At 46.2% G+C, this 20,193-nt stretch overlaps 1 protein-coding gene across 1 annotated transcript; it reads left to right on the top strand.

Annotated features, from left to right (window-relative positions):
- The first annotated feature begins 1,635 nt into the window (after window positions 1–1,635).
- arel1 (apoptosis resistant E3 ubiquitin protein ligase 1) lies at window positions 1,636–19,727 on the top strand. Its single transcript, XM_080550557.1, has 21 exons — window positions 1,636–1,789; window positions 2,354–2,522; window positions 4,940–5,160; window positions 6,427–6,498; window positions 6,953–7,179; window positions 8,915–9,152; window positions 10,731–10,900; window positions 11,311–11,491; window positions 11,938–12,182; window positions 12,621–12,698; window positions 12,989–13,130; window positions 13,609–13,730; window positions 14,181–14,256; window positions 14,693–14,802; window positions 14,980–15,159; window positions 16,332–16,457; window positions 16,983–17,112; window positions 17,232–17,290; window positions 17,448–17,537; window positions 17,881–18,056; window positions 18,477–19,727. The coding sequence occupies exons 1-21, from the start codon at window positions 1,642–1,644 to the stop codon at window positions 18,577–18,579; spliced, it is 3,063 nt and encodes a 1,020-aa protein (XP_080406683.1). The 5' UTR covers window positions 1,636–1,641; the 3' UTR covers window positions 18,580–19,727.
- The last annotated feature ends 466 nt before the right edge of the window (window positions 19,728–20,193 follow it).

The following is a 20,193-nucleotide window of genomic DNA, read 5'->3' as shown; positions in this document are numbered from 1 at the left end:
TGTTGTCCCAATGAGCGGGCGGGCGCCTTGCATGGTAGCTTGCCGCCATTGGTTTGTGAATGTGTGTATGTGAATGAGAGGCCATTGTAAAGCGCTTTGGAATAAGGCGCTATATAAAAGTCAGTTCATTTACCGTTTAGAGATGTAGGTGTCCTTCACTTTAACATAGAACAGGTTGAGTGTTTTGTTCCCCCTAGAGGAGCACTTCACAAACTGGAAGTCCGTTATCAGTTAATGATAAGAACCCAACGCTTATTGGCCTTGTTGTTGTGTTTATAGGGGAGAAGCTAATCTGTGTATTTGGGTCTTAGCCAGTGCCTAGGCCTATGGCTTTATGGTATCATGGCTTTATTACCGTGGTCCTCTGTGGCTCAGTTTGGTAGAGCACTGTGCTAACAACGCTTAGGTTGTGGGTAGGGGTGGGCATCGATGATCGATTAATTGATCGATAAGGTCTTGGTCATTCACTTTTATTTTTTTATTTTTTTATTTTTCGGGGGAAAAAAATAGGGCAGAAATAACAAGCATGTTTTCCTTTGGGAAAAAACTTTATTTGTGTTGCTATTGCACACATTCATTCATTCACATCCAAACTAGACACTACAGTCAGATAACAAGCCACAAGGCAGTGAGTAGCCTAAATTGTTTAACTTAAAAACACATTTTACGTTATAAATAAAAATATAGAAAATAAGTAACTCACCATAGGAGCAGTAAAAAAACAGTTACTCACAAATAGGAGGATGACTGAAAACGTTAGTGTCCTTAAGAGCGTCCAGCTTAACTTAAATTTAAACTCCAGCGAGAGACTGTAGGCGGCAGGCCTACTGGTTCTTGTTCAGAAAGATGATCATGTTAACATGTTCAGGGGTGAGAGACGAACGCAATCTGGTGACACGTGGACAAACTAATTTCCATTATTATTATAAAAAAAAAAAAAAAAAAAAAAAAAAGTAGTGATCGACCAAGACCTTATCGATCAATTAATCGATCATCGATGCCCACCCCTAGTTGTGGGTTCGATTCCCGCCGGGACCGTATACTGAAAAATGTATGTATGCACTCACTGCAATGGAAGTCGCTATGGATAAAAGCGTCAGCTAAATGGCATGATATTATTATTGTGTTTTAATCAGGTTTTGAAGTTGTGTATTAGAAGTTATCTCCTAAGAGATCTTCTCCGTTTTACGACCTATTTGCTTGCCTAGTTCATGCATATTTAATTAATCTGGGTTGCATGTCCTCTCCCATCACCCAACACTCCTCCCGTGTGACACATAAATATTGATGCTTTTTTTTGGCTACTACGCGACAACTCAGTAGTTTTAAGAGGCTAGCAGCAGTGTACACACAAGCGCAGCCACCACGTAACCTTTAAGCCGAGCCTGATTGCCACCCACAGTCCAACGTCCTTGATAACACCTTTGATAGGCGTCACCTCGTGACCGATATACCCTGATATCGTCTTTTATGTTTTGCTCTAGATCTGGTCTCGCAGAGAAGCGTGGGGAAACGAACAGCGTTTGAAAAAGTGTCCTTCAATCGAGCTTTGAGGTCGGCCCGTCCTCGGCAAAGAGGAGTGTGTGTGTTCCTGTGAAGAGACAGAGGGGGGGGTCTGAGTCAAGGCTGGAGGATGGTCTGATGGACCGCCGCTTCCTGTTGACCTTTGTGTTCTGCTCGGTTTCGTGGATCTTCTTCTGGGAGGTGCGCTGGAAGAAAGGGAAGGAGAGTCAGATCGAAGAATGGCTTCAAGGGCACAGTCTCTCCGAATACAAACACTTGTTTGAAGGTAAAACATTTGATACGGATCAGCTGCCCCCCTTTTGAAATTGTCTAATCTCACACTGTAGCTAGCTGCGCATGTCGTGGAAGACGTCTTGTGACATTTTCGGTGGCAGTTGGGATTCAAGTTTTGAAGTCAGATGTCGCTGAGGGGTAGGAGGATGACGTGGTGTGCAGCCTTAATCAGATAACTCTCTCTGGGTCGTACCAACACGTGTCTGCAGGAATCAAACACGCGGTTACCAGTCTGTTGTCTTGTGATGGTGTGTACTAGCAATCCCACACAGTCACTTTGGCGCCGCTGTGACTGACTGTGTGTGTGTGTGTGTGTTTTTGTGTGTCTGTGTCTCTGCGTGTATGTCTGTCTGTGTGTGTGTCTGTCTGTCTGTGTGCGTGCGCGTGTTTGTCTGTCTGTGTATGTGTGTGTGTGTGTGTGTGCGTCTGTCTGTGTGTCTGTGTCTGTGTTTCTATCTCTCTCTGTCTGTGTGTCTGTCTGTGTGTGTCTGTCTGTGTGCGTGTGCATGTCTGTCTGTGTCTGTGTCTGTGTGTGTCTCTCTGTGTGTGTGTGTAGATGTGCAGACCCTGGAGGAGCTGAGCCTGAGTGTGCTGGCCCGTGTGGAGGAGGTGGTGACAGACCGGCGGAGGTGGAGGGACGTGGCCGAGGCCCAAATCCTGCTGCTGAGGGACCTGGCCTTCCAGGAGTGGCTCTGCTCCCAGAGCCTCGAGCACTACTACCACACGTAAGCACTACTCCTACTACCACACACTACTACTACCACACACTGCTACTACCACACACACTACTACCACACGTAAGCACTACTACTACTACCACACACTACTGAGGACAGGGAGTCACAAACTATCGACAATGTCAGAAACACGCCAGGTCTCTGTTTGACCCTCAGACCAGCATGACTCCTTGTAACTGAAATAATAAATCTGTCAATACTTTTCATGTTTTTCCTCCAGGTGACAAGGTGACTTTGAACATAGCTGAGTATTTGTGTCTGATTTATTTGGTAGAAATGTAGATAAAATAGCATAGATCGTTCAGTTAGCCAGCCAGATGAGCCAGTAACGTAGCATCATCGTAAAAAACAATGTAAAAGAACAGCATAAATGTGCTGTTACTGAACCAGAGCCACAACACCAGCATACTATCCATACTATCCAGGAAGGCACAAAAGCATGATTGGCACATCCTGCACAACACCACCATAACACCAGCACCTCCAAGCCGACTCAAGACCCGCCACCCTTACAACAAGGCAGCACAAGCCATGCTCAACTCCACCTCTGAGGACATCTCCAGAGATGCATGGCTGGCAGCAGCTTGGAAGCAGGAGTGGGAGTCAACCGGGCCCTCCCGAATCCACCGCTACATCTGGGACCCAGGAGATGGCGCCATTGGAGGAGACGACCTACCACGCCGGCAATGGACCACACTGAACCGTCTACGAACTGGTGTCGGTCGCTTTAAAACATCAATGAAGGCGTGGGGCCTGGCGGACAGTGCGGCATGCGAGTGCGGTGACCCAGAGCAGACCGCCGACCACATAATCACCATCTGCCCCTTATATAGACCACCCTCAGAAGCCAGCCTCTTCGACCTAGAACCAGAGATGCGGGCATGGCTACGCGACACCGAGTTGGACCTCTGACGTTACACGAAAGAAGAAGCATACTATCGTCTTAGTACCCCTCATGCTCATAGCACACAGCACTGCCTACAGGCTACTATTACCAAAACACTACTTCAAGAATCCCAGCATTCACTGATGTATACAAGGCTGGGTCTGTATGCCCTGGGGGGGTTTCTTTTCTGAGAAAAACAACTATTGTACTCTGTGGTTGCTTTTTTCTTTTTGTCCAGAAGAGGGCAGCATCCCCATTCATGGCTGACTGAGCTGGTTGACATTGAGCTCTGGAGGCTGCAGTGTTTTAGAGGGTCACTGCAGTAATGACTGTTACACATGCAATATGCTAGATGTGCTGCAGTGCTGCAGATATGGGTCTGGGGGGGGGGCTTTAGTGGACAAAGTATTCAATAGTTCAACCTTTACCTGGGCACTCTATTAAAGTAGGTCTATTTCCTATATTTAAAAAAAGACCTTAAGATACATACATAATGGCTGAAACGGTCAGAGATTTGAGTTAAATTAGTTCTTTTTCTGGTTCCCCTGGCAACTATGCCTCATTTCCATATGAATTATTGACCAAACAGTTTTGTTTTTCTTGGTTCAGTTCTGTCACCATTTCTCATTGACTAAGACAAGAGTCAACATAGAAGGATCACATGACCATCTTTTCAACGCATAATCAGAAACCATCACATCTTCTCAGAAACCTCACGTCCTCTTAGTAGCCCTCCAGCCCTCACATCCTAAAGGCCTCCTCATCCCCACTACCCCCTCTGTACAGTTTATCTAATATAAAAAATAAAAAATAAAAGGAAAAGTAATTCTCTCTTCTTTTAGCATTAGCACTGCCAAGCCCCCCCACCCCTGGTCATAGCATAGATAGATTACTCTTTGTTGACGATGACTGATGGATATGGATGATTCACTTACTTTAGACAAATGTATTTGTTGAAAGTCTCTTTTGGACAAAGGCGTCTTGCTAGATGCCAAAAATGTAAATGTAAACCTGAGGTAATGTCATATGCAGTGTAAACACGCACAGCTGGGCTACGGTGGGCAGGCTGTTTTGTCTCTGTGTTCCAGCAGCTGTCAGACCCAACAGACTCTCTTTCTCTCTCCTTGATTAGATTACATATATACGATCTAAATACATCTGTCACAGGGAAACATAATCCTTCTGTCATCTGAGGTAGCCGTCTCAGAACGAAAAGAATTATGTACCGAACTCATCTCAGCTAACATTTACATTACCTTCCTACATGTAATTGTCGGTAACATAAATGTTATACGCTCGTGCGAGCTGGAAGACAAAACTAATATTTGCTTGGGTGTGGGTGGGTGTGTGTGTGTGTAGGTAGACAGTGACAGTACTGTTAATCCCTGTTTAAGACAGCCCTCTTTCTCTTTATTCAGTTTGCGTTGTCGTGTCGTTTAGAGTCGAATGTCTAAAACGCTCAATTATTTCTCTGTTTTCCTTTTAAATTTTGTTTTAATCTCTTGTGTTCCAAACGCAGCCTAAAGACCTTGGGTTGCATGAATCTGGATGACCTAGCCCAGTTCGACAGTCAACTGCAGCTCTCGCTGGCTGCTTGGGGTTACTACTACGAAGACTACATCAGGCTGTCCACGGGCGTCAAGGTCCTCCAGGCCTCCAGGGGGAGCCGCGACCAGGACTACGAGATCCAGCTGGTGCACAGCCTTGCCGAGAGGCGTCTGAATGAGAAGTGGTCGGTCGGTGAGTCCCTGAGTCGTCCCTGTGCCTCTATATCGGCCTACTTATCTACCTATTAGACAGATGTAGGCTGACTGGGGAGTGAGAATCACTACGGAGGAAGGCAGTGATGGATACTGACACCTCACGAGGGTCGAGACTCAACAGTTACGCTTTAACACCAAGGCAGAGCTGCAGAAGTAGGTAAAACGGTGTGTGTGAAAGGAGAAGTTAGACCATTACGACACGTTACACACACACACCATCCTTCCTTTCCTTAAACGGTAGCGAAGCTTCTGCAACCTCCTCTCACCTCATGCAGAATGAGATCGACCTGTGTAAGATGGTGTTTCAAACCTCCCGTGTAGCATTGCCGTAGGTTTACATTCACACGTTTGGCATTTAGCAGACGCCTTGTATCCAAAGCCACTTACAACAAATGCATTTGTCTAAGTAAGTGAATCCATCAGTCATGATAAGAAAAGTAAATCTGCTAGGTGTTCAGGGGGCCATGGGCAGGCACAATGCTAGAAGAAGGAAGAATTATCATTATAATAATAATAAAATAATTATTATTAATAATGTATATACAGTAGAGAAACTGTACAGGGGGGACAGTGGGCCTTGACCTGTCCCATGGTGTGACAAGTTCATTATTAACAGAGTCCAGGTCACTTCCACGGTCCTGAACACAGGCCTGAACAAGCCCCCTCATGTCTCCAGTGTGTTCCTCCTGTGGTCACATCTTATCTCATCTAAGACAAGACCCAGGAATGTACCAGAGAGGTGTAACCCTGTCAGGCTCCTTGTAAGACCAGGAAGTCTGCCCGTCTGCTTACGTCTCTACCTACCAAATAGCTGGAAAAGCTTGATTTTTCTATTGTTAGCCAGCCTCTGTGTGTGACGTGCTGCTTCACGTCACAGCTGTGTTTCAAGCTAGCGTAGCTGAACAGGACGACATGGCCCTGGTAGACTGCCTGCTCCAGTCCTCGGATACGCTAGCCCTCCTAGGTACGTCCTCTTGTCCTCCTGAACTCTGGGTTTTACACAGATTTATTAAGCGCTATGGATAATGAAAAGCAGGAGTTGAAACACAGTTTAATCCAAGTTAATCTGCGAGCGTCTGGTACACAATGAGCGTTTTGGATAGCATGCCTTGGGTTGGTCTTTGAGTGCGTCGGTTGGTTAGGTGGCTGGCTGGCTGGCTGGCTGGCTGGTCGGTCCTTCTGTGTGAACACCAAGTGAGGTTTGATGATGATGATCTGTGTGTCTTCTTTGTTTATCTTGCAGCGGGGGCTCTTATATTTGGCTGTACTGTGGCGCTGTGCTTCCTGATAAGGGACCTCATGTTTTACGTGATTGGTGAGTTTACACTGATGAACACAGGAGCTGTTTGAGTTAGGGGAGGGGTGCATGTTGGGCTGGGCTGGGGGGGGTTGGGGCGGAAACATTGTGCTGAAACATCCTCACGTGTCGTTTTAAGTATACACCCTGGCTCCTTTGAGTATACAAGTTCTGCATGTTTTTCAAGGGAGTTTCTTTGGCCCTAAAGAAGACAGCACAACTGTCTTGTCTGTACACACTGCATTTCAAGCTTTTGTTCTTGCAAGTAAATTATTAGCCTAGCTAGGCCTAATCCTTCCTGAATCTGAATGGAAACGGACCTCTCAGCTGAGAGGATCATCATAAGTAATCTTGAGTGCGTATTCTAATGCTCTTAGTGAGTTCTAACTATGATCGCTGACTGAACCCCTCCCCCTCCACCCCCCCCCCCCCCTCTCTCTCTCTCTCTCTCTCTCTCTCTCCATTTTGGCAGGTGGAATTACTGTTTCCATCATAGCGTTTGTCTTCACCATCAAGTTCCTATGTGAGCTCGCCGCGCGGGTGGTCAGCTTCCTGCAGAATGAGGACCCCGGGCGCAGGGGCGACCGCAGCATCTACGACTACGTGCGGGGGAACTACCTGGACCCGCGCTCCTGCAAGGTCTCCTGGGATTGGCAGGACCCACAGGAAGTGGGCCAGATGATGAGCTTCCGGGTTCAGGTAACAGGCCCCCTTGGAAATGTAGTCAATCACATTCTTATTAGTCAGTTACATTCTTATTAGTCAATTACAATGATCATTTGAAATGATAATTTTAGCCGTATTCACAACATTAGTTGTGACTTTTGGGGGGTTCAGCGTGGTGTGACTGTTCTGCTAGCTTATGTCCTACTGCTGGACTGTCCGTCTGTCTGTCTGTCTGTCTGCCTCTGGTGTGCCTCGTGATTTCTATGTCTCTCAGAGTTAGTCCTGGGCCCAGTTGTCCAAAACTTTTAATCTGGATCAGAATGATCCCGATTCCTTTCTCTGACACAGGATCATTCTATGTTTTGAACAACTGGGCCCTGACTATCTCTTTACTCTCCTGCTCTTCTATAAGAACGACCAGTGATTTACATGTCTCTCAGAGTTAGTCCTGACTCTCTTTAGTTAGTCAGAGTTAGTCCTGACTCTCTCTAGTTAGTCAGAGTTAGTCCTCCTGACTCTCTTTAGTTAGTCAGAGTTAGTCCGGACTCTCTTTAGTTAGTCAGAGTTAGTCCGGACTCTCTTTAGTTAGTCAGAGTTAGTCCTGACTCTGTTTAGTTAGTCAGAGTTAGTCCTGACTCTCTTTAGTTAGTCAGAGTTAGTCCTCCTGACTCTCTTTAGTTAGTCAGAGTTAGTCCTGACTCTCTTTAGTTAGTCAGAGTTAGTCCTGACTCTCTTTAGTTAGTCAGAGTTAGTCCTGACTCTGTTTAGTTAGTCAGAGTTAGTCCTGACTCTCTTTAGTTAGTCAGAGTTAGTCCTGACTCTCTTTAGTTAGTCAGAGTTAGTCCTGACTCTCTTTAGTTAGTCAGAGTTAGTCTGGACTCTCTTTAGTTAGTCAGAGTTAGTCCTGACTCTGTTTAGTTAGTCAGAGTTAGTCCTGACTCTGTTTAGTTAGTCAGAGTTAGTCCTCCTGACTCTCTTTAGTTAGTCAGAGTTAGTCCGGACTCTCTTTAGTTAGTCAGAGTTAGTCCGGACTCTCTTTAGTTAGTCAGAGTTAGTCCTGACTCTGTTTAGTTAGTCAGAGTTAGTCCTGACTCTCTTTAGTTAGTCAGAGTTAGTCCTCCTGACTCTCTTTAGTTAGTCAGAGTTAGTCCTGACTCTGTTTAGTCAGTCAGAGTTAGTCCTCCTGACTCTCTTTAGTTAGTCAGAGTTAGTCCTCCTGACTCTCTTTAGTTAGTCAGAGTTAGTCCTCCTGACTCTCTTTAGTTAGTCAGAGTTAGTCCTGACTCTCTTTAGTTAGTCAGAGTTAGTCCTGACTCTCTTTAGTTAGTCAGAGTTAGTCCTGACTCTGTTTAGTTAGTCAGAGTTAGTCCTGACTCTCTTTAGTTAGTCAGAGTTAGTCCTGACTCTCTTTAGTTAGTCAGAGTTAGTCCTGACTCTCTTTAGTTAGTCAGAGTTAGTCTGGACTCTCTTTAGTTAGTCAGAGTTAGTCCTGACTCTGTTTAGTTAGTCAGAGTTAGTCCTGACTCTGTTTAGTTAGTCAGAGTTAGTCCTGACTCTCTTTAGTTAGTCAGAGTTAGTCCTGACTCTCTTTAGTTAGTCAGAGTTAGTCCTCCTGACTCTGTTTAGTCAGTCAGAGTTAGTCCTCCTGACTCTCTTTAGTTAGTCAGAGTCAGTCCTCCTGACTCTCTTTAGTCAGTCAGAGTTAGTCCTGACTCTCTTTAGTCAGTCAGAGTTAGTCCTGACCCTCTGTACTCTCTTTACTCTCCAGCTCTTCTATAAGAACGGCCAGCCCTTCCCCGCCCACCGGCCCGTGGGGTTAAAGGTCAACATCACCCACATCGAGCTGGCCCTGGACATCCCCGTCACCCAGGAGGTCCTGCAGGAGGCCGAGTCCAACGTGGTGAAGGTGGCCTTCACCGTCCGCAAGGCGGGCCGCTACGAGGTGGCCGTCAAGCTGGGGGGCCTCAACGTGGCCTACAGCCCCTACTACAAGATATTCCAGCCAGGTAAACAATGACACCTTCACATTCACATTCACATTCACCTTCACATGATCCACATCACATTCATGCTTCATATAAGTCAACTTAAAAAGAACTGTTCCATGAGAGATGGGCTACTTTCTAGCATTGTAGCCGCTAGAAGAAGGCCCCTAGTTTTGGCATAGATTACTATTTCTTACGACGGCTGATGGATAGATGATTCACTTACTTAGACAAATGTTTTGTTGTAAGTGGCTTTGGATAAAGGCGTCTGCTAAACGCCAAGAATGCAAATGTAAACATTTGTTTTTTGCTCTTGATTAAGAGCCTAACTTGCTTAGAAAGATTGATGGCAACAACGACAGTCCACCCTGACCAAGAATGTGGACACACCTAGTAATACTGCCGACTGCATCACAATGTTTCCATGACTTAATCTTATTACACAATAATTAGCATGTTAATAATATTCAACACAATCTATTTTCATCAATGTGTTTCCAAAATATAGAATGAGGTGATGACTTCAGCTATAACGTGAACACGTTATATTATTTGATGTTTTTATCTGGATGTTTCTTTTCTACGTTTAGATTGATTTCACTTTTAGCATGGTACAGCTTGGATCAATTTAGCGTGATAAATGGTGAAATGGTCTCTTTGCATGAAGGCAACCTGAACCTTGTGTCTCCATTCTTTCCGAGTTGGTCTACTGGCAAAGGCAAATACACTCACGGGACTTCATTAGGAACAGTATAGTAATGCTGGGTAGGGCCCCCCTTTGTCCCAAAACAGCCTCAATTCTTCGTGGCATTGATTCCACAAGATGTTGAAAACATTCCTTTAAGATTATGGTCCATGATGACATGATTGCATCGTGCAATTCGCAATTCGATTTTTCAGGTGCACTTTCAAGCTGTGAATCTCCACATCCCAAAGGTGTGCTATTGGATTCAGATCCAGTGACTGGGAAGACCACTGAAGAAAACAGAACTCATTGTCAGGTTCATGAAACCAGTTTGAGACGACCTTTTGCTTTGTGACATGGTGCATTATCATGCTGGAAGTAGCCATTAGAAGATGGGTACATTGTGGCCATGAAGGGATGCACATGGTCAGCAACAATACTCAAATAGGCTGTGGCATTCAAGCGATGATTGATTGGTATTAACAGGCCCAAAGTGTGCCAAGAAAACATTCTGAGTGAATGAAAGGTGTACAGGTGTTCCTAACAAAGTGTCCAGAGAGAATGTTTCAACCCTGAGGCCATCAGTCTAAGGCCCTTACGCCATCAGTCTAAAGTCATTTCAGTACTATGTCTCTATCGTACTATATCTTTAAAAGGGAGCTTAAAACACACCTTTTTAGCCTGGCTTTTATCTAGTGTATGTCAACTTGCACTTTTACCCCTATTTTTATCTCATATTTCTTGTTTTATTCATGGTTTTATTGTGTTGTATTTTTTTTTTATCTCCTACCTCTTGGTTTATTGTATTGTAGTTGATTTACTATTGTATGTTCAACACATGGAGTTGCATTCAATGCATAACCTGATTGATTGATTGATTGATTTATTGATGGATTGATCCTCATCCGCCTCAGGCACGGTGGTTCCCTCCAAGACGAAGATCGCCTACCACTTCTCCACCCTGGTCCTGACCAGCGGGCAACAGCACACCCTGCAGATCGAGCCCCGGGACGAGTACGGCAACCCCACCAGCAACTCCACCTCCCTCATAGACGAGGCCAACTACAGTGTCCACGTCCACTCTGTAAGACACTGGAGTCCCTCACACACACCCTTAGTACAACAGACTGGTGTCTCACACACACTCTTCATACAACAGTATTCATTCATTCATTCATTCATTCATTCATTCATTTGTGTTCATTCATTCATTCATTTGTATATTCATTCATTCATTCATGTGTATTAATTAATTAATTAATTGATTCATTTGTATACATTCATTCATTCATTTGTATACATTCATTAATTTGGATTCATTTGGATTAATTCATACATTTGTATACATTCATTCATTTGGATTCATTCATACATTCATACATTTGTATACATTCATACATTTGTATACATTAATTAATTAATTAAATCATATTAATAAATTATTCATTAATTCATTTGTATACATTCATTCATGTTGTGTCTCTCTGCCCTCAGTTGGGCGTGGTGGATGAGGACAGTGGGGAGGAGTACTACAGTAAGTCAGTGTCGTCCAACAAGGCTCTGTGCCAGGTGCAGCTGAGGCTGACGCTGAGGAGGAGGGGCTGCTTCCGGGCACGCATCACCTACATGGACCTGCCCCTCAACAACGGGGAGTTTGACATCATCGTCCTCAGTGGTGAGTCCTGACTCAGGGTACCAGAGCATTAAGGGAGGGGGGGGGAGCAGGGAGTGTGTGTGTGTGTGTCGGTGGGGGGGTAGCATACTACTGGATGAAATACTCAACCGCAGCTTTTGAACAGTATAGGTAGGTACACCTGTACACCTTAACTGTCCCGCCTGAGACATCTACATCCCCTCTACCCCCCTGTACAGTTTCTCTACTGTAAAAAAAAAAAAGGATTGAAAGAAAATAAATAAATCTATCTTTTTTTTCCTTCTTCTAGCATTATTACTGCCAATGCCCCCTGGCCCGAGCATAGACTACTTTCTCCTGTTATGACTGATGGATAGATGATTCACTTACTTAGACACATGTATCTGTTGTACAGTAAGTCGCTTTGGATAAAAGCGTCTGCCTGCTAAATGCCAAAAATGTACAAATGTAACTGTCAACATCACCAGAGAACGAGAAGAACATCGTGGAGAAGAACGTGTCCACCCCTGGGATCAGCATCTACTTCGAGGCGTACCTGTACAGCACAGGCAACTACAGCAGCAACTCCTCCTGGCAGCTGCCCGCCTCCCTGCTGGCCCCCCAGAGACGGCCCTCCATGGGGGACGAGGAGGACGAGCACGACTCCCCCGTGGAAGGCCAGCCGGAGAAGGTCAAGAAACCAAAAAAGGTCTACTGCTACATATCGCCAAAGGTGGGTGAGAGGAGGAGGTTGAGGGTGGTTTTTTTGTCTCCCATTTAGACATAATGGGCCGGTTTCACATACAGAATCAGAACCAGAATCGCTTTTATTACATCTCAATGTACAAGAGCACAAGAGTAAAATTATTTGGCTTTGGTGACCAGGCCCCTGCCAATAACTCCTGGCCCGAGCACGGACTCCTTTCTCCTGCTATGATTGACAGATAGATGAGACAAGGCTTAAGCCTAATCCTAGACTACAAAAGCATCTTCAATGGAGATTTTTACATTGAAAGTAGTGTGATTTAGTCCAGGATTAGGCTTAGCCTTGTCTGTGAAACCAGCCCAATATATACAATACTGGGGTAGGCACCTAAGTGACACCTTAAAGCCAGAGAAGTTAAAATGTGTTCTGTTTTACTGTGCTAACCTTTTCATTTCTTCCACACAGCAACTTTCCGTGAAGGAGTTTTACCTGAAGATTATTCCATGGCGCCTTTTCACCTTCAGAGTATGTCCTGGGACGAAGGTAAGCTGAGCAGCTATGCTAACGTCCTACTTGGGATTTCGTTTTTTTGTAACTATGAATGAGCAGAATATTGGAAGTATGTTTACAAATACCCATCCTTACCGATTCTCTACATAACACCGTGGCAGAGCAGAAAAGCTGCTTTAGCAACCGTCTGGTCTGAGCTGCTGTAACGCCCTCTGGGAATTTCCCCTTGTGGATCAATAAAGTATCTATCTGTCTATCCATCCTTCCATCCATCCATCCATCCATCTATCCATCCATCCATCCATCCACCTCCTCCTCTCCAGTTCACCTACTACGGGCCTGACCCCGTCCATAAGTACCTGACCCTGGTGGTGGATGATGGGATACAGCCGCCGGTGGAGCTGAGCTGTAAGGACAGGAACATCATGGCCGCCACCTTCATCCGCTTCCTGCACAAGAACATCGGTTTGTTTCTCTTTAGCATATATTTATATCAGGTAGTGTGCAAGTAGTCATATAATATGTATTATTTTTGTAGTGTGAGTGTGGTTGTGGTATATCCAGTTGAGTTTGAGTTTGTGACCGTTGAGTTTGTGACCGTATTGGAGTTTAAGTTTGTGACCGTACTGGGGTTTGAGTTTGTGACCGTATTGGAGTTTAAGTTTGTGACCGTATTGGAGTTTAAGTTTGTGACCGTATTGGAGTTTAAGTTTGTGACCGTACTGGGGTTTGAGTTTGTGACCGTACTGGGGTTTGAGTTTGTGACCGTGTTGGGGTTTGAGTGTGTGACCGTGTTTGGGTTTGGGTTTGTGACCGTATTGGGGTTTGAGTTTGTGACCATATTGGGGTTTGAGTTTGTGACCGCATTGGGGTTTGGGTTTGTGACTGTATCGGGGGTTTGAGTTTGTGACCGTGTCGGGCCGTTTGTTTGTCCGGTCCACAGGCGGTTCTGAGACGTTCCAGGACAAGGTGAGCTTCTTCCAGCGGGAGCTCAGACACATCCACTCCAAGAGACCTCGCACCAAGACCTGCCTGAAGATCACCCGCCACACCATCCTGGACTCGGTGAGCCCCCCCTCCCCTCTCTGACGCTGCACAGCGTAGCTGCTCTCTCAGGGCTGCAGTGATTCACTCAGCTGCTGAATCAGTCTGTTTGTGCTACGTTAACGTGGCGTAGTTGATGTGTAAAGGCAAAGACACATTTATTTCTATAGCACATATTTATAAACGTAATGTATACTCAGTGCTTTGCATGAACACCTGACCTAAAATAACTATTCATAAGTGAAAAATAAAACGAGTCAAATTAAAATACACATACAGTAATTGTTCAGGTTTAAAAACAATAAATAAAACAAATCAGTCAGTTAAAAAAGCGTAGCCTAACTCTATAAAGTACACTCAATTAAAAACCGAACCGAACATAAAAGTTGTTACAGACGGGGCTGACCTCATAATGTCATTATCACACAACGATCATTTGATGCTAAAAACATCCTCTCGTCCTCCCCTCAGTCCCTGAAGGCCACGCGGAACTTCTCTGTGTCAGACTGGAGTAAGAACTTCGAGGTGGTGTTCCAGGACGAGGAGGGTGAGTTCAGAGTTCCCTCAGTGTTCAGAAAGTACCCGTCAGCATTGTGCTCTGTACAGTACAGTTGAACTCCTCTGACCAGGGTTTGTTGGTTGTCCCCCGTGCCAGATTAAAAACCAAAGGTGATCGAGCATTCCAAACCGTGGCTCCCAAACTTGAAATGCTCTTCCCTTGGAACTTAGATCAGCGGTCTCGGTTGAAGGATTTAAAAAACAGCTCAAGACTGTCCTGTACAGACAGGCTTTTGGCTAACCCCAAAAGCCTGTCTTTTTGTGTCTCGTTATTATTCGTTACAAATTACACTTGTCTTTAATTATGTTTTTATAGCCTATGTAAAGCACTTTGTGACCGCTGGTCTGTGATAGGTGCTGTATAAATAAACTTTACTAAGGGAGAGTTCCTGAATGGTTCTCTTGTCTTCTGTCTCCCTCCGTAGCTCTGGACTGGGGCGGCCCGCGCCGGGAGTGGTTCGAGCTGGTCTGCAAGGCCCTGTTCGACACCTCCAATCAGCTCTTCACACGCTTCAGCGACAACAACCAGGGCCTGGTAACCTCTCTTCTCCCTCTCTCCCTCGTCTCCCCCCACTTCAACGTCAACACGACAAGCCAAATAAGGCAGATGCCAAAGCGTTGTGTCACTATTCGCTGATTTCCAGCAGTTGATTAGGTTGCGGTGAGGTAACGTGGCTATATCCAAACCCCCCCCCTCCCTCCCTCCCCCCAGGTCCACCCTAACGCCGAGCGCCCGGGCCACCTGAGGCTGAAGATGTATGAGTTCGCGGGCCGCGTGGTGGGGAAGTGTCTGTATGAGTCGGCCCTGGGCGGGGCCTACAAGCAGCTGGTCCGAGCACGCTTCACCAGGTCCTTCCTGGCGCAGATCATCGGGCTGAGGATGAACTACAAGGTAACCGGTTAGACGCCCAGAGGTTCTAGCCCCCCAGCTGGCCACGTGTCGAGGTGTCCTTGGGCAAGACGCCTAACCCTAAAAATCCCAATGAGCGGGCCGGCCGGCGCCTTGCATGGTAGCTTGCCGCCATCGGTGTGTGAATGTGTGTGTGTGTGAATGGGTGAATGAGAGGCCGTTGTAAAGCGCTTTGGAATAAGGAGGTATATAAGTCAGTAAATGTATGCCCGTCCGGGGGGACAGTGTGTGGTGGTGGTGGTAGTGGTGGTAGTGGTGGCGCCACCTAGTGGATAGTGAGTTGGACTGGTGAAGAAGGTCATGAGTTCCAATCCCTTCCTGAGAACACCCACTACTAGTGTGTACCCTTGAGTTAAGGCAGGGGTTCTCAAACCTCTCCTTGGGGACCCACAGCCGCTCCACATATTTGATCTGTTCCACCACCAGCACACCTGATTCAACTAATCAAGTACAAAGCAATTATGATTTGTACTTGATTACATGAATCAGGTGTGCTGGTGGTGGAACAGATCAAATATGTGGAGCGGCTGGGGGTCCCCAAGGAGAGGTTTGAGAACCCCTGAGTTAAGGCACTTAGCCCTCAGTTACTCCAGCGGGAATGTCCCTGTAATTCGTAATTGTAAGTCACTTTGGACTAAAAGCGTCTGGCTAAATGGCAAATTCTAAATTCTACGTTCTGAATTCTAAATCCCCCACCTGGCAACACCACCACTAGAGTGTGCCCTTGAGTAAAGCACTCAGCCCTAAGCTACTCCAGGGAGACTGTCCCTGTCCCTGTAATCTCTGTTTCTCAGTCGCTTTGGATAGAAAGCGACCGCGTCTGCCATGGTGTCTGCCGTGGTTAAAATGTAAATGTAACAAGGGCTTTAGGGCTCCGGGTTCTTTCCCAAATGTTTGGTTCAATCCCTGGTTGGTGGCATTAGCCTTGCATTCTTCAACAAGGCCAGGGATATGTGATCTGTTTATTCCACGGAGCGCGAGCCAATCTGTTGTGGTGTTTACACAACGTAGTACGACATCAAACCTCAAACCTGCGCCCTCAAGTGGTTAAGTCATCTCCCAGCGTTCCAGCGACATAGAACAATGTTGTTTATTTTAAAAATATATTTTTTTTCCTGTAATGTTTTCATTTCTTTATTTTTCCACGGGGCCAGTACTTTGAGACGGATGATCAGGAGTTCTATAAAACTAAGGTCTGCTTCATCCTAAACAATGACGTCAGTGAAATGGACCTGGTGTTTGCGGAGGAGAAGTACAGCAAGTCGGGGCAGCTGGAGAAGGTGATGCAAGCGCTTGGAAATGGACCCTTCGTGGTCAAGGTTCTGTGTGTGTGTGTGGGTGTGTGTGGGTGGGTGGGTGTGTGTGGGTGGGTGGGTGGGTGGGTGTTGAGTGAATGTGCATGTGAATGTGTACGCACGTGTGTGTGTGTGGAGTTTGAGTGCTTGTGTGTGTGTGTGGAGTGTGAGTGCTTGCGTGTGTGTGTGGAGTGTGAGTGCTTGTATGTGAATGTGTGTGTCTGGAGTGTGAGTGCTTGTGTGTGTGAATGTGTATATATACATTAAACTACATAGTCAACTTATCCTTGATGTCATCTCAAAGACAAACCACAAACCAAACAAAAGAAACCATTCAGTGTCCTTGGCTGGGCTGCGTAGGAGCCTCAGAGCCACAGAGAGCAGCCCTGCCATGTCCAGTGAGTCTGTACGCAGCAGACAGAGTGTTAGACAGAGGCGATGTGTAGCGTTTATGTAAGGGGTGTAGAGTAACGTCCTGTCAGTCCCGTTCTAAGTCCTGTCATCCTACAGGTAGTGGAGCTGATCTCTGGGGGCGCGCAGATCGCCGTCACCAACGAGAACAAGATGCATTATCTGAACCTGATCTCTCAGTACCGGCTAGCCAGCCAGGTCAGGGACGAGGTGGACCACTTCCTCAAAGGTAAAAGAGAGGGAGACACAGAGAGATGGTAATCATTTCACTGTACACGTTTATCTGTGCAATCTGTGTTCTCTTCTGTGAAAGGTGATGACGTAATTCTTTTTGTCACACCACCGCAGGGTTAATTGAACTCGTTCCAGAAAACCTCTTGGCCATATTTGATGAGAACGAGTTGGAGGTATGTCAAATTAAGTCTACAGCTACAGTCTACATGGTTTATTTTTTTCTTTCTTCTTTTCAACAAAATAACAAGACATTGGTTGACACTCTGTGAGAAAGTGTGTGTCTCCGTAGAGAAATGTGTCCAGTGTGTCTGAACGTGTCTGTGTCTGTAGCTGTTGATGTGTGGTACTGGAGACATCAACGTCCAGGACTTCAAGGCCCACGCTGTGATCGTCGGAGGGTCGTGGCATTTCAGAGAGAAGGTGAGTGAATATCAATCAATCAAACTTTATTTAGACAGAACACGTCATGCATTGAACGCAACTCCCAAGTGCTGAACATAAAAACTATAGTAAATAAAATACAACACAATAAAACTAAAGGTAGGAGGTAAGAATGAGATCAAATAAATACAACACAATAACAATAACAATTCTTCTTTTTCTTCTTCTTCTCCTTCTCCCCCTCCCCCTCCCCCTCCTTCTCCTCCTTTTTCTTCTTCTTCTTCTTCTTCTCCCCATCCTCCTCCTCCTCCTCCTCCTCCTCCTCCCCCTCCCCCTCCCCCTCCCCCTCCTCCTCCCCCTCCCCCTCCTCCTCCTGCTCCAGGTGATGAAGTGGTTCTGGGCGGTAGTGTCCAGTTTCACCCAGGAGGAGTTGGCCCGCCTGCTGCAGTTCACCACTGGCTCCTCCCAGCTGCCCCCGGGGGGGTTCAACACCCTCTGCCCCTCCTTCCAGATCATAGCTGCCCCCACCCACAGCACCCTGCCCACCGCTCACACCTGGTGAGATACACACACACACACACAGCACTCTGCCCACCGCACACACCTGGTGAGATACACAGACACACACACACAGACACACACAGCACTCTACCCACCGCACACACCTGGTGACATACACACACACACACACACACACACACACCCCCACAGCACCCTGCCCACCGCACACACCTCGTAAGACACACACACACACACTCTTTTCATTCATGTTCCGCTTACACACATACTGTATTGTAAGTTCAGTTCTTTATTCATATTCACACCCTTGTACACACCCACAGTAAGTGCCCCCATGGGTGCCTAATGACTGACCATCTGTCTCTCTGCTCCTCTGTGTGTGTGTCTCTGTGTGTCTGTGCTCCTCTGTGTGTGTCTGTGTGTCTCTGTGTGTCTGTGCTCCTCTGTGTGTGTCTGCAGTTTCAACCAGCTGTGCCTCCCCACCTACGACTCCTACGAGGAGCTGCACAAGATGCTGAAGCTGGCCATCAGTGAAGGGAGCGAGGGCTTCGGCATGCTCTGAGCATCCCTGCACCTCGCCCCCCCACTAGGGGGCATCCTAGTGCACCTCATAACGACAGGGGAGGAGACTGTCCCAGTGTACCACACCAGCCCCCAAGGACCCTCCCCACCCCCCGGTACACCCGTGACACCGACCACTCCATCTGCTTTGAACAGTGGGTGTGATCTCTCTCTCTCTCTCTCTCTCCGAGACTGTTCCGGAATGTTCTCCCAGGGGTAGAGGGCATTACAGGAAGTCCACAGGAAGTGCACAGGAAGTCCACAGGAAACAGGAAGTAACCAGAAGGCTGTTGGAACTCCTCAGGTGTGACGCTGGCACGGTGTATAAACCACATATGCTTCTGTCAACAACAACAACAACAACAACAACAACAACAACAACAACAGAAGAAAAAAAGAAAAGAGAGAAAGTGAAAGAACTGATGAACAAAAACCCCCAGAAAAGAAGCAAAAGCTTAGTTAGGGCTAGTTTTATTCTAGATACTAGTTGCTTAGGTGTATATGTTTCAGAGAGAACACAGCGCTATTTAAAGGCCTCGAAGCTTGAAGCCGGATCGCTTTCTTGCATATTGCTTTTGACAGAGCTGAGGAAACATATAAGCGCAAAACGCAGCCTATCTCGACGAGTGGATAAAGCTGTACGCCCCATAGCACTTTGGCCTTAACTGATCAGGGAAGGATGTGTGTATATATTAATATTAATATCACTTTTATTTCAATTATATGTACATACGTGTACTGTATATAGGTTTTCATGTTGTTGCAAAAACGTTCACATCTTTTTTTATTTGATATTCAAAAGAGAAGGGACTCGAATCGTGTGTCTTTACGGCGGCCACCCTTTTTTTGTCGGGGGGAGTTTCTTATGTTATGATTTTGACGTCGAGCGTTTTTTTGTTTTGTGTCGTTAAAAGATGTTATAAATGAACATGAAGTCACTTGTTTTGAAGAGGATGGTTTTTAAAAAAAAGAAACCCAAGTCATCCCCATTGTACTTGTGTCTGTTTTAACTTATGGACTGACTTGATTTATGTCGTCGACCCACACCAACACTATTTATGTTGATCTGTTTAATGTTGCTGTTCTGTTTTAAAAAAAACTGCCTTACGAAGCTCTCTGCCTCCGACGGCGTCCGGAGCGGTGCATAGTTAGAGGAAACGCAGTATAACCTATAAGACCTATAAGTGATGTTACTTTAACCTTACTCTTTGCTAGAATTTACAGGGGGGGGGGTCATTGGAGATGTGAATACTGACTGGACGTAAAGGTGGCGCTGAGAGACTGGAACAGGAGGCCATCTTGGTATTCCACATGTCCTTCTGAGTGTGTGTTGGTTTTTCATTCACCGCCTTTGTATGGGTGTACCTCAGAATCTCCACTCTCATCTATGCATCCCTTCACACCTGTGTGTGTGTGTGTGTGTGTGTGTGTGTGTGTGTGTGTCTGGGGCAGGTGGTCTTAGCTGCCTCCTATCTGACTGTACCACCCATAGTTGTATCAATTGTCTCCACCCCCTTTAACTCAGTGGTGGGGGGGTATTCCATCAACGTCGCTAAAGGAGAATCCATGCTTATTTTTGTCTCGCGAAACTTGATCAAAAATAAGGGTTAGGGTT

The sequence above is a fragment of the Nansenia antarctica genome (genome assembly GCF_963989245.1).
Source record: "Nansenia antarctica genome assembly, chromosome: 1".
Taxonomy (NCBI): domain Eukaryota; kingdom Metazoa; phylum Chordata; class Actinopteri; order Argentiniformes; family Microstomatidae; genus Nansenia; species Nansenia antarctica.
Note: the sequence above shows the minus strand (reverse complement) of the source record. Positions and strands in the feature narration are given on the sequence as shown.